Source organism: Pipistrellus kuhlii, unplaced genomic scaffold (genome assembly GCF_014108245.1).
Source record: "Pipistrellus kuhlii isolate mPipKuh1 unplaced genomic scaffold, mPipKuh1.p scaffold_m20_p_8, whole genome shotgun sequence".
In the NCBI taxonomy this organism is placed as follows: Eukaryota; Metazoa; Chordata; class Mammalia; order Chiroptera; family Vespertilionidae; genus Pipistrellus; species Pipistrellus kuhlii.
This window is the reverse complement of record NW_023425584.1, coordinates 27,594,107-27,606,328: the sequence shown is the minus strand read 5'-3', so window position 1 is coordinate 27,606,328 and position 12,222 is coordinate 27,594,107. Positions and strand designations below refer to the sequence as shown.

The window sequence follows — 12,222 nt, the reverse complement described above, 5'->3', positions numbered from 1 at the left end:
CAACACTGTGCTCCCAAATGCATCCTCCCCAGTCTCCTACCCTATCAGACAATGAAAAGCGCAAAGGGAGAAAACACAGATTTTGAAAGTGGAGAAAAGCCAGCCAGAAGGGCCTGAGAGCCTTTGTTAAAGGTGAGGGTTCAGTACACTCCCCAAACCTGAGATGATCCTCTCAGCCAACTACAATAGGCTGGGATATGTGCTGTGTGTGCAGGCGTGCAGGCACACACAGTGTGGAAGGAGAGGGCTGGGGAGGGACACCAGGAAGGGAGTCAGGGAATTCCTGGCATCTAAGCGCTCTTCCTTTGTCAATGCACCAGCAGATGTTCATGAGCTGACCTGGGTCTTGCCAAGTTCTTGGCTCCTGCTGAAGCAAAGCCTCAAGAAAGTGGTCTCTTCAAAGACTGGGCTGGGGAGCCCTCTCCACAGAGGAAAGGCTCCTGAGAAAAAGCAGCAAGGTATGGGGGAATGTGTAGAGAAAAGAGGGCACAGGAAACACAGCAGAGAAACAGGAGAGTCGAGGTTCAGAGCCAGGAAGAGTCAGCAGAATTCAGAATTGGGGCATCTGGAGAATGTCCTTCACAAAAATCATCATCATCAGGATCATCTTAACAACTGGTCCCATTTGTATCTCAAAAATAGTAACATAATTATTACTGCCTTTCTGATTAAAAAAAAAGTTTTCATATTTAAGAAACTATGATTATAATACATAACTTAGTTCAGCTATAGAAATAAGATTGTAGGAATAAAGAGAGGGGAAGGATGTATGTATATGAGGGGAAAGTCTATGAAATTTCAATCTTATTCTTCTGTGAGAAGTCAGCAGATAATATCTAAAACTATTCCAACCAAAGTGATGTAAACATATTGTTTTTGATAAGTGGAGATAAAGAGTAGATGGAACCGCTTTTAGCTGAATCAGAGCCTGCATTTTCATTCTTTTTAGAATTGAAGTGAGTGGCTCTAGAGAGCAAGACTTGTGGAAAGGCAGAGCCGGGGACTTTTCTTTATCCTCACAGGCCTTACAGTAGTATTTGCCTGTTAAGCTCCTGTTAAAAGAACACTTTTATCAAAACAGAAATCATCTTGCCCTAACCAGGTTGGCTCAGTGGATAGAGCATTGGCCTGCAGACTGAAGGGTCCCAAGTTTAATTCTGGTCAAGGGCATGTACCTTGGTTGTAGTCACATCCTCAGTAGGCTGTGTGCAGGAGGCAGCTGATCAATGTTTCTAACTCTCTATCCCTCTCCCTTCCTCTCTGTAAAATAGTCAATAAAATATATATATTTTTTTAAAATAGAAATCATCTTAAACAACAGAAACGATTTATTTCAAACCTAGCTCAAATTACTCTTTCCCCATGAAGTTTTCTCAGATCTCTTTCCTCTTCTCTTGTGAAAATTACTGTCTCTGATATCAGTCTGACAATTAATCATATTATACTTGGCAATGAGCTAAATTCTTCTATTGCTAATGATCTTCCCATCTGTGTCTTGTGACCCTGACTGAATTATAGCTGCTTCACAGCAGAGTGCACTTCTCACAATCTTTGAGGTATCCACAGGTGACCAAGTTATTCAATCCACAAAGTTGGAGGAGGTGTGGCAGCCCAGTTCCCATTACCTGCATAAGCATTGGCCTGCTGCAGGAGGTCGGTGCAGGTGTGCACATCTGCAAATGCGCGGATGCCCAGGCAATTGGTGGGATGCAACTGAGACTGAAGGAAGTCACAGCAGTTCTGCCGAACATCCATGAGCTGCAGCAAGCTGGCTGCTGGGAGCAGCACCTGCAGGAGAAGGGGACATTCTGAGACACTGGATCCCTCCAGCAGGGCCTCTCCTCCCTACCACTCTGTTCTAATCATACCACTCCCATTCTTGAGATCCTGGCATGGCTCTCCGCTGCCTGCTCAGGTCAGTCCAAACCACCTGGTCCGGCTGTCAGGGCAGCCCAAGCCTCATTTCCCCCCACTCTACATCTCACGGAGTCTCAGCACTAGCCTGTTCTCTGTTCCCCTTAGCCTACAGCAGTGCTTTCCAATCGCTAATGTCTGTATGAATTCCCTAGGGGTCTTATTAAGATGCAGATTCTGATACAACAGGCCTAGGGTGGAACCTGAGAGCCTGCATTTCTAACCGGCTGCACTTTGAGTATCAAGACCCTTAAGAGCCCTGGCTGGATTGGCTTGGTGGATAGAGCTTCGGTCTACTGACTAAAGGGTCCCAGGTTCGATTCCCATCAAGGGTACATACTCGGTTGTGGGATCGATTCCCAGTGGGAACATGGAGAAGGCAGCCAATCAATAATTTTCTCTCATCATTGATGTTTCTCTCCCCCCCACCTCCTTCCTCTCTGAAATCAATAAAAAAAATATATATATTTTTAAAAAAGAACCTTAAGAACTGAATGTCTGTGCCCCACCTCCACAATTTATATGTCAAAATCCCAACCCCCAGCCGAAACCGGTTTGGCTCAATGGATGGAGCGTCAGCTTGGGGACTGAAGGGACCCGGGTTGGATTCTGGTCAAGGGCATGTACCTTGGTTGCGGGCATATCCCCAGTAGGGGGTGTGCAAGAGGCAGCTGATTGATGACTCTCTCTCATCAATGTTTCTATTGATAACTCTCTATCTCTCTCCCTTCCTCTCTGCACAAAATCAATAAAATATATATTTTTTTTAAAAATCCCAACCCCCAATGTGACTTATTTGGAGACAGGGCCTGTGAAGACCCCAATGTGACTTATTTGGAGACAGGGCCTGTGAAGACCCCAATGTGACTTATTTGGAGACAGGGCCTGTGAAGACCCCAATGTGACTTATTTGGAGACAGGGCCTGTGAAGAAGTAACATGGTTAAAGGAGATCATAAGAGTGGGGCCCTAAGGTGTCCTTGCAAGAAGAGAAAGAAATTTCAGTGTTTGTTCCTTTCCTCCCCTCCCCTCCCCTCCTCTCCTCTCCTCTCCTCTCCCTTCTCCCCCCTCCCCAATGTAAGGGCACAGGGAGAAGGAGGCCTTCTGCAAGCCAGGAACTGAATCAGCTGGAATCTCGATTTTGGAACCCTAACTTCCAAAACAGTGACTCCATAAATCTAAGCTCCCCGATCTGCGGTGCTGTGTTATGGCATCCCAAGCGGACTGAGATAGATTGATTCTTGGCTACACATTAACATCACCTGGAGGATTTTTAAATTATTGGCGCCTGGATCTCACCCCACAGATTCTAACCAGAGAGGATTGAGGTGTGGCCTGGACAGTGAGGTGCTTCTGCAGTGCCCGGTTACCTCTAACAAACAATCACGTTGGAGACTCACTGCCCTCCAGCCGTTAGCACACTGTCTTCACACAGAAAGTGCTTGCTGAATTGTTCACTAGCTGATTCACCATTCAATTACTGAATGTCGGTGTGCCGGGCCCGGCTCTGGTCTGGCTCTAAGATTCAGTGGTAAGCATGATAAGCCAGACCCTGCTCTAACGGAGAATGTAATCTACTGGAACAAGGGAGTCACCCCCAGGTCCCTCAGGGCTCAGATAAACACACTTTATTCTTCCATCCAACAGATAAAGAGAACATCTTTAGCTACATTCTCAGAGAAAGGAGAGCTGAGTTCCCTTTTAAAAGGTCACAGGACACATGAGTATTCGCACTATTTCCTGGAAGACAGAGAAATGTCCTGCTCAGGTGTGCTGCATGTGTTTTTCCTAAAGGCCAGGAAAAACTGGCTTGAGCAGGCCAGATGGGTGCCCAGACTGCCAACCCCTCTCGAGTTCCCTAGGCCTTTCCCACACTGGCCAGCCTGCCCGCTGGATCAAATATCCTGGACCCGTGGCCAGAGTCCTACCTGACCCCAGCTCTGCTTCCCTTTCCCCCCTGCCCTGTGGAGGAGGTCAACAGTGTGAGCATGTCCTTCAAAAAAGAATTAAGAAAGAAATAAAAAATACAGTTTGATTTGAGGCTGCTTAGCTCAGGACCCACAACATGCATTTCACCCCAAACAACTGCCACATCCTGGGCTTGCTCTCAGCTGCTCCCCCGGCTCGCAGGGAATGTCTGGGCCAGCCAGATTCCAGCTGCTCCCAGCCACGAGGGTGTGCCCAGGAAGCCAAGGGCTGTGGATACATTTCTTTGCTTGACTCGGGCCTCTACAAAAGTCTTTTTCTTCCCCCTGACCATCTCCCAAAACAGTCCTGAGCCTTAGCTCCAGCTCTCCACCAGCCTGTACTCAGGCCCCACTCTGCCCATTGCCTTGGGCCTCTCCCTCCACTAGGGCACCCAGTCATCCAGGTTCGCCAAGGACCAAGGGTTTCCAGGACACAAGGCTTTCTATGTTTACACTGGGACAGTGGGTCGCCCTTTCTCATCCCTGTCCATATGCAGAAACCACCAAGAGCCTCCACTCCCAAGCTCCCCGCTTGCTCTCAGCAAGGAAAGCCCTTCCGAGTACAAGCTTATTAACATCCTCCTCACAAGGCTGAGTTCTGGAAAACATATTCCTCTTCCCTTCCTCTCTTCCCCTCTCCTATGTCCCTAGCAGGACAGCGGTAAATTAGCATTGTGTCCTTGGCATTTTCCAAACCCTGATTCATGCCAGAGAAGGAAAAAGATAAAAATCGCCCACTCCCAAGGGAGGGCGGGGGGTGGGGTGGCGATCACCCACTCCTGACTTTTAGATCGTAAGCGGACACAGCCAGAATCCAAATCTGTCCACTTAAGCTCCGTTCTCACTAGGCAGCCACTGTCCCCACTAAGCAGCCATAAACTGAGAAACTCAATTAAGCTGCGGGCTTGCTCAGCCTAGCCAAGCAGATTCCAAACCAGATTAGTCTCTGCCTGCTAGTTAAGGAGAGAACCATTAACCATTCTTGTTGAATACATAGCAGGAATGGAAGGCTCTGCTCCAAATTCCCAAATGACCTCCATGACAACCCCTACCAGCACCAGCTGCAAACCCTGCAGTTAGGGCCAGAGGTTGACCAACCATCCCGGTTTGCTGTGAATGTGTCAGCTTTGGCACTAAAAGTCCTATGTCCCAGGGTCAGGTGTTCACCTGTTCAGGGGAACTTCTAACCCTAAGCAGCCCTGGTGCAGAGGAGCAATCAAATGCTGTGGCAAGCCTCAAGAGTCAGGGCTGACCAGAGGCAGGAATGGGATAGCAGCCCTTTAGCTACAAAGACAAGGATTTCTGACAAGTGCTATCTGCCCCCAAGATTGCATTCCCAGCCAAACCACAATGAGATCATGCCAGGGACACTCACCTGGTCCTGCTACCCCCCCTCTCCCCCTTGCCCTCTTCTTCACCAAGAGGGCAACAGCACAATTTGGTGCTTAAATTCTCAAGATCATGGCAACCAGCCAAACATATAAGATAGTAAATATTTCCTGAACACACTCCTTAGGTTATGAATTTCAGTTTTTAAAACCTCCCTGGACAGAGCTACCTACATAGCATTCAACTTCCCTACTGTTCACAAAACCCACATAGTAAGCAAAAATTACAAGGCTTTTCACCTCTCTCCCCACCCCACCTCCCACCCCCTACCCCATCCTGTTTGGGTCCTCTCCTGCTGAAAAGCATTCTCAAACTGACTTCCTAAAATAAATAGGGCTGATGGCTTCTCTAATTGCTCCTTCCCTCTCTTTGATGTTACACTGAGATTAGCTATGAGTCAAAGGCCCTTTTCTTCCCACTATTTGCTTTCTACAGGAAGGTGTGAAGGAGAGGAAAGGAAGTCAGAATTGTGAGGGGGGTTGGAGACTGGGAGATGTATCACTGCTTAGCCTCTGAGTCTCAGGGATAAACTGGGCCCCAGTCCAACAAGGTTCTGGGGGTACACATGAGAACAAGCATCCCCAGACCCTGTGAAAGAAAAGAGCACGTGTCCAGGAAGGGCTGTCTTCGCCTCCCTCACCACATCAGCAAGAGCTTTCAGAGGATTTCCTCTTCTCTTATCTTGCCTGCAACTCGGCTCCCGCAGGTGGCAGCAGTAACAAGATTGTGAACAAGAGGCCAGGCCTGGATCCTCAGCTTTGAAGTAAGATTGTCCTGGTGGAATCACTAGGGCTCTTCTGATGGCCCCTGGACGGAGGAGGCCGAGCCGGGAGAAGTGGTGGCTGGCTGGAACCACCACAGGTATGGAAGGTGACCCCAAGTTGAAAGCCTTAGCTTCTCTCCACCTGACCTTCAGCTACGAGTTACAGGCTCCCCCCCAGCTGCGGAGGCCTCCTCCACTCTTTACGTGTAGGCTTGTTTTGTTTTTCCTCACCCTCGGATAACATGAAAACACAGCAGAGGATATCCCGTCACAGAGTTTACTTCCTTTAACAAAAACAAAAGGAAGTGCCCTGCCTCAGAAAGCACCTACTCCTGGAATTTCAGGGAGGCAGGGCCATGGGTAAAGGAGGGCACCAGCCAGAGGGCCAGGTGACACTGTGGGTCTGTCCCTCCCAGCACCAGGCATGAAACCTGGCACAGAAGCAGTGTTAAATTAAAAATCTGTTGAGAAAAAGAAGAAACTGGAAAGGGCAAAGAGGAAAAGAAAAGGGAGGCAGGGAGGAGAAGGGAGGAGAAGTGGGTATAGGTGAACAAGAGAGCTAGCAGAATAGCACTGTGATTAAGAGTCTCGCTTGGATTTTGACTTCCCTTACCAGGTATGTGGCTAAAGGCAAATTACTTAAGCACTCTGTGTCTCTGTCTCAACAATAAAGGAAGATAATAATGGTCCTGCCTTAAAGACTTGTTATGAGGGTCAAATGAGATAGTACTTTTAAAGCAGTTAACAGTGCTCAGTTAAATTAGTTTTTATAATTATTAATTCTGATCTGAAGTCAAGATTCTGATCATTTAATAAGAAACTCAAGTTCACCACATCAACAAAGCACAATGAGTTGGAGAGAGCTGGTTTTAAATCCCAACTCTATCTTTCACTACATAATTGATCGTGGGTATGACTCATGTAACCCCTTTGGGCATCAGTTTCTTCAACTATAAAAGAAGGTCATAGGTGAACGTCCCATTGGTGTTTACAAGAACTAAATGAAATAATGTATGTGAAATGATCAACACCTATTTGGCTTATTGTGAGCATTATATGCAAGTTATAACAATTGTTACCTCTACCACAGGAGGGCAACTCCGTATCTTCAAAGTATGTGTGGCTGGGAAGAGATTAGGGGTATAGCTCTCCCAGCCATGTAACCAAACCCCAAATTTCTGACCCTTGTTTCTAAGACTTTCAGGAGAGTCCCAATGCTTCCATGCTCTCCTTCTCACTGCACCAAATCTTCAAATACTGATGTCATAGACAGCTGTGAGCAACAGCCTCAGAAGATACGTAACAGCATGAAGAAGCAGTCACATTTTGATCCAGACTTTCTCTTTTCAATCTTTTTTTGTTTTGTTTTTTCCCAAGGACAAACCATAATTTAAAGTGGAGAGGAAAAGGGAAACTGTATCTCATTGATTCCAAACAATGAAGTTCCCTGAGGTTCCACATTGTGCTTCCCAGGGGAGCCCTTGCTCAGGCTAGCCCCTCCCTACACACGAGAGACGAACAGCAGGCCCATCTGAGATACACACACCAGTGAGGATGCAGACTGGTGGGCAGAGGACGCAGGCCTGACCTCCCAGTCTTCCTTCAACATTTGGCCCAAACAATGTTTCTTCAGAGAGGCCTACTCTTACCATCCTCTTCAAGGTGGTGATGACCATTGCCTGCTTACTGGGTCCCTCCGCCCTCGCCCCTACCAGTCTATAGGACACCTATATTCAACCATGGTCCAGCTTCAGACCATGTGCTCTTTGGTAAAAGGGCTTCTATGCTCACAGTGCTCTCTGTGCCCATTTTGTCTCCTGGCACACAGGGCAGCAAGTTCACTGATTCCTTTTTTCCAAATCCAGATGCTGAGGATGAGGGCAGGGCCGTGAAAGGAGGAAAAGGCACAGGCAACACATATCACAGCCAACAACCCTGCTGAGAGTTGGCCATGGTGCTTGACACCCTACATGTGCAGAGGCATTCAATTGACTAATGTTGACACAGGAAAACATTTTTAACAACCTTACAATCCAATACTCAAAATCCCTGCGATGAGATGATAACTGGGAAGAAGCAGAGTCACCCAGGCTTTTAATTCTTCCTTTGAACCAACAGGAGTTAAAGACCTTCTGCTCTGAGGTCTTATGGCCTCATGGTGAAGAGTGTGGGTGCTGTGGTCAGGCAGGCATGAGTTTGAGGGTCATTCATCCACCTACTGGCCTTGTGACTCAGGCAAATCGCCTAACCTCTTTGGAACTTTCGTTTCCTCTCCAGTTACCAACTAAGTTGTTGTGAGGGTTAAATGAAAGGATGCTATGGAATGGTGGGCCTGGAGTGAGCTAGTAGTTGGGTCTGAGTTTACCTGGACGTTCTCTTCAGTCACCTCAATTTCAGCCGTATAGATATAGTCAATCAGCTTACTCAGTGTTTGCCCATCCACGTCCTTGATTTCAATTTTCTTGGCTTTACTCTCAGACATGTCACCTACAGTTCAAAACGAAACAAAATGAACATGAACTTGGCATCAAGAGTATGCTTAACTTTCTCACATGCCTCCTGCCCCATATGGGTAACATAAAGCACTTGCCTGCGCTCTGGAAGGTCATCCAGCTGACATCAGGTCACATCCACAAAGCAGAGTCACCCAGGCTTTTAATTCTTTAAGCATCCCCCACTCTATCTGTTACCCATTTCCATTTTGAAAGCAAATCTGTGCGCAATAATTCATTCAACCAACATTTACTGTAAACTTCTACACAGTAGACCAGAAGAAGTGAAAAAAGTATGCACCTGTCCTCAAAGAACACATGTTCTAGTCTAGTAGAGACTTATAAAAATACATCTAAACAGAGGTGGTAAGAACAAGCAGAGGTTTAGCAAAGTAACCATAACACAATAACAACAATTTAAAGAAGTAACATTTACTGCAAACTATGGCCAAGCACTGTCTTAGGTACTTTTCCTATGATGTTTATTAATATTAACCCCATTTTACAGATGAAGAAACTGAGGCAAATCTAGAAAGGGGCCAGGCTGGGGTTGAAACCAAGGATTCTGACACTAGAGCCTATTCTTGTACTCAATATACTATATTAAATCCCAAGAATGCAGAAGATAAAGAAACACTGCCCAGGGAACTCAGGAAGGATCCAAGTAGGTCACTACTGAGCTGGGTATTAGAGAATAGAGTGTTCCACAGGCACCAGAGGTGAGGAAAGACGAGCTGGATGTAGCAACCACAAGTGTAAAGATAGGAAAATGCCAAAGGGAAATATTGGGAGCAGTAAGAGGCCAGTATGACTTGTACCTAGGGTAACAGTGAGGAAGGAAGCTGGAGAACTAGGTAGGGGCCAGGACTTGTAACTTACAGAACCCTGTAAGCAATGCAAATAAATTTTGACTTTATGCTAACAGTAGTGCCATTAAAAGGTTTTAAGGAGGGGTGTTTCTGAATGAAACTTGGGATGCATTGTTGAAGCTGGATCAGAGGCAGGGAGAACTGCTGGAAGACCCTCATCATAATCCACGAGAGAGGACCTAGGCCTGTGAACGAGGGCAGCAGCAGCACCACATTTGCACAGTCTTGAGGCCCTTTACTTCGGCCTGCCCTCTCTATATAGCACAGAGGTCAGTCTAGAGCCAGGGTCATCCCACAAGGGCTGCCGGTTTCAGAAAGAAAAGGCAGGCAAGATGTGTGTCTTTGTAGAATAAAATAAAGGGCAACCTGACTGCAAGAAACTGGGATTCAGAAGCTGTCATGAGAGTGTGGAAACAGAGCTGGGAGGTTGTTTTTTCTCTGTGGGATTTGCATTATACATTGGAGCCAAGACAACAAGTACAGTACCGCGTGTGGGTAGTGACACCCACCTCCATGCTGCACAGGATTCCTCCCCAGTGCAGCTCCCACCCTGACAGAGTTCCAGATGTGAATGACTCTGGAACAGGGAGGGAAGGGAGGAACCATTCTAAACCCTGCCTGCTCTCTTCATACCAGATCAGGCAGGCGGGAGACCCTCCACGTTGTTCTCTCTTCTCTCTGACTGCTTGTGGAAGCCAGTCAAAAGGCCTCAGCACCAAGAGCCTTGAGGCAGGGCAAAGAGGCAATGAGGAAACAGAAAAGATTATGGCTTTTTCCTCTACCCATAAGATAGGTGCTCACAATCTCTCTTGAGTTTACTCCTGCACAAGACTTGACTGGGGGCAGGGATGAACCTGCACCCAAGATACGTACCCTTGACTAGGAATCAAACCTCAGCCCTTCGGTCCATGAGCTGATGCTCTAACCACTGAGCAAAACAAGCCAGGGCAAGCCAGGCCAAGAGCAACCTATTTTTAGACAAGACTATTGTACCCCTCATCCTCAAATCTGGGTCTCCTAAGCCAGAAGATGATGCCTGGATTTGATGTGGTTTGTTAAGGACAGGAAAAAGAAACCCTGTGTCACTCACTGTAAGCTTCAGCCCAGACTAAAAGACAGGTCACATGGAAGATAAGGCCATTTCTCCTTAATCCCAAGCAGCCTCCAATCTTTTTTTTTTCTTTCTTTCTTTCTTTTTCTGAGCTATGGCACCTAATCCCTGACTCCTTAGGGGCAAAACCCTCAGGAACAGACCCTTCTACTCCCCCTCCTCCTCCTCCTCCTCCTCCTCTTCCTCCTCCTCCTCCTCCTCTACAACTTCACTGAGTCTTCTTAGTCCAAGGGAAGGATTCTCTAGTGCTCCCTCCCTCCTAGCCGCACTGCCTTGGATTAAGTCTTGTTAAGCTGCAAGTTACCATAAAGATCTTCAAAGACATCGATACATCATGCAAACAGAACACCGACAAGGGTCAGGGCTGTCAGAGTCTGGCAGAAGAAAGGATGGAAACAGAGGTTCTGTGGAATGTGTGCATACCTGGGAGGTGAGTGAGGAAGCTGGGCCATCATTGTTCTGCTTTGTGATGGTCTGTGTCCACTCAAAGTCTAAGCCCTTGCCTCTTACCCCAGCACATTCCTGTCTCTCCTCCCTATTTCTACTCACTAAAGATACTAGCTAAACATCAGCCTACATCTAGCAAAAACTGGATGGCAACTCTTCTTTAAAAAACAAAATCAGCTCAGCTGGCGTGGCTCAGAGGTTAAGCATGGGCCTATGAACCAGGAGGTCCCGATTTGATTCCTGGTCAGGGCACATGCCTAGGTTAGGGAGGGGCTCAATTCCCAGCGTGGGGCATGCTCAATTAATGATTCTCTCTTATGATTAATGTTTCTATCTTTTTCTCCCTCTTCCTTCCTCTCTAAAATCAATTAGAATATATATATATATATATATATATATATATATATATATATATATAACAAAAATAATCTCTAATCAGCTTCTGCATATAAAACCAGGACAGGACAGCTCACTCAAGGGGCTTCATTTGGATGAGAGCTGTAACATATTTGCACCTCTGATGATGGGTGTAAGACCCTAAGCCTGAGGTCTTTAGATCTCAGGTCCTTTAACACTGTAAAATGGAGTTGTTTTTAAAGTATTTAGATGATTATATGGAATACAAATATCTATAGTCAACAGAACCCATAATAAAGGGCATGATAAAAAGAGGGGTAAAAAACTAACTAGGCTATTTTGGGGAAATGAGCTTCCCCTGGGATAGAGGTCCTAGATGGGGAGGTGAATGGACAGGCACAGATCTTAAAGATTCCATACTCACAGGGAAAAGATGGGCAGAACACATCACTACTGGCCTCTCCAATCACACTATGCAAAAGAAGTAGAGGACCATTAAGCTGCCCATCCCAGATCTTTCCACAGACTGGCTGCCTTTGGACACTCTGTGGGCATTCAGACCTGTTTCACATTTATGCAAAACTAGAGGCCTGATGCATGAAAATTCATGCAAGAATGGGCCTTCCTTCCCCTGGCTGCCCGCACCGCCTTTCACTCCGCCTGAGCCTCTTTTCCGCCTTCCCACACTGCACAGAGGCCTGAAGCAGCTGGGGTAGTGCAGAATGCAAGTATCCTGGCCCTTCCCTCTGCCATTGGGCGCCTGTATATGCAAACTAGCCTGGCATCTTTGTTGGGTTAATTTGCATACTTGCTCCTGATTGGCAGGTGGGCATCACAAAGGTATGGTCAATTTGCATATTTTGTACCTGTTTACCAAGCTATTATTAATGTAGATTATTGTGAGCAGGACATGG

The 12,222-nt window shown here is 46.8% G+C and overlaps 1 protein-coding gene across 4 annotated transcripts in view; it reads right to left on the bottom strand.

The window, feature by feature from the left end:
• Window positions 1–12,222, bottom strand: part of KLHL3 (kelch like family member 3) — a 100,461-nt gene that overhangs the window by 63,282 nt on the left and 24,957 nt on the right. For all 4 annotated transcript variants that reach the window (XR_006740633.1, XM_045576343.1, XM_045576347.1 and 1 more), the window contains 2 exons: window positions 8,398–8,519; window positions 1,626–1,788 (listed from right to left, as the gene is read on the bottom strand). Coding sequence is in view for 3 of the 4 variants with exons in the window: in XM_045576343.1 (XP_045432299.1) it covers window positions 1,626–1,788; window positions 8,398–8,519 (285 nt within the window). In the remaining variant the exon portion in view is untranslated. The remainder of the gene's footprint in view (window positions 1–1,625; window positions 1,789–8,397; window positions 8,520–12,222) is intronic.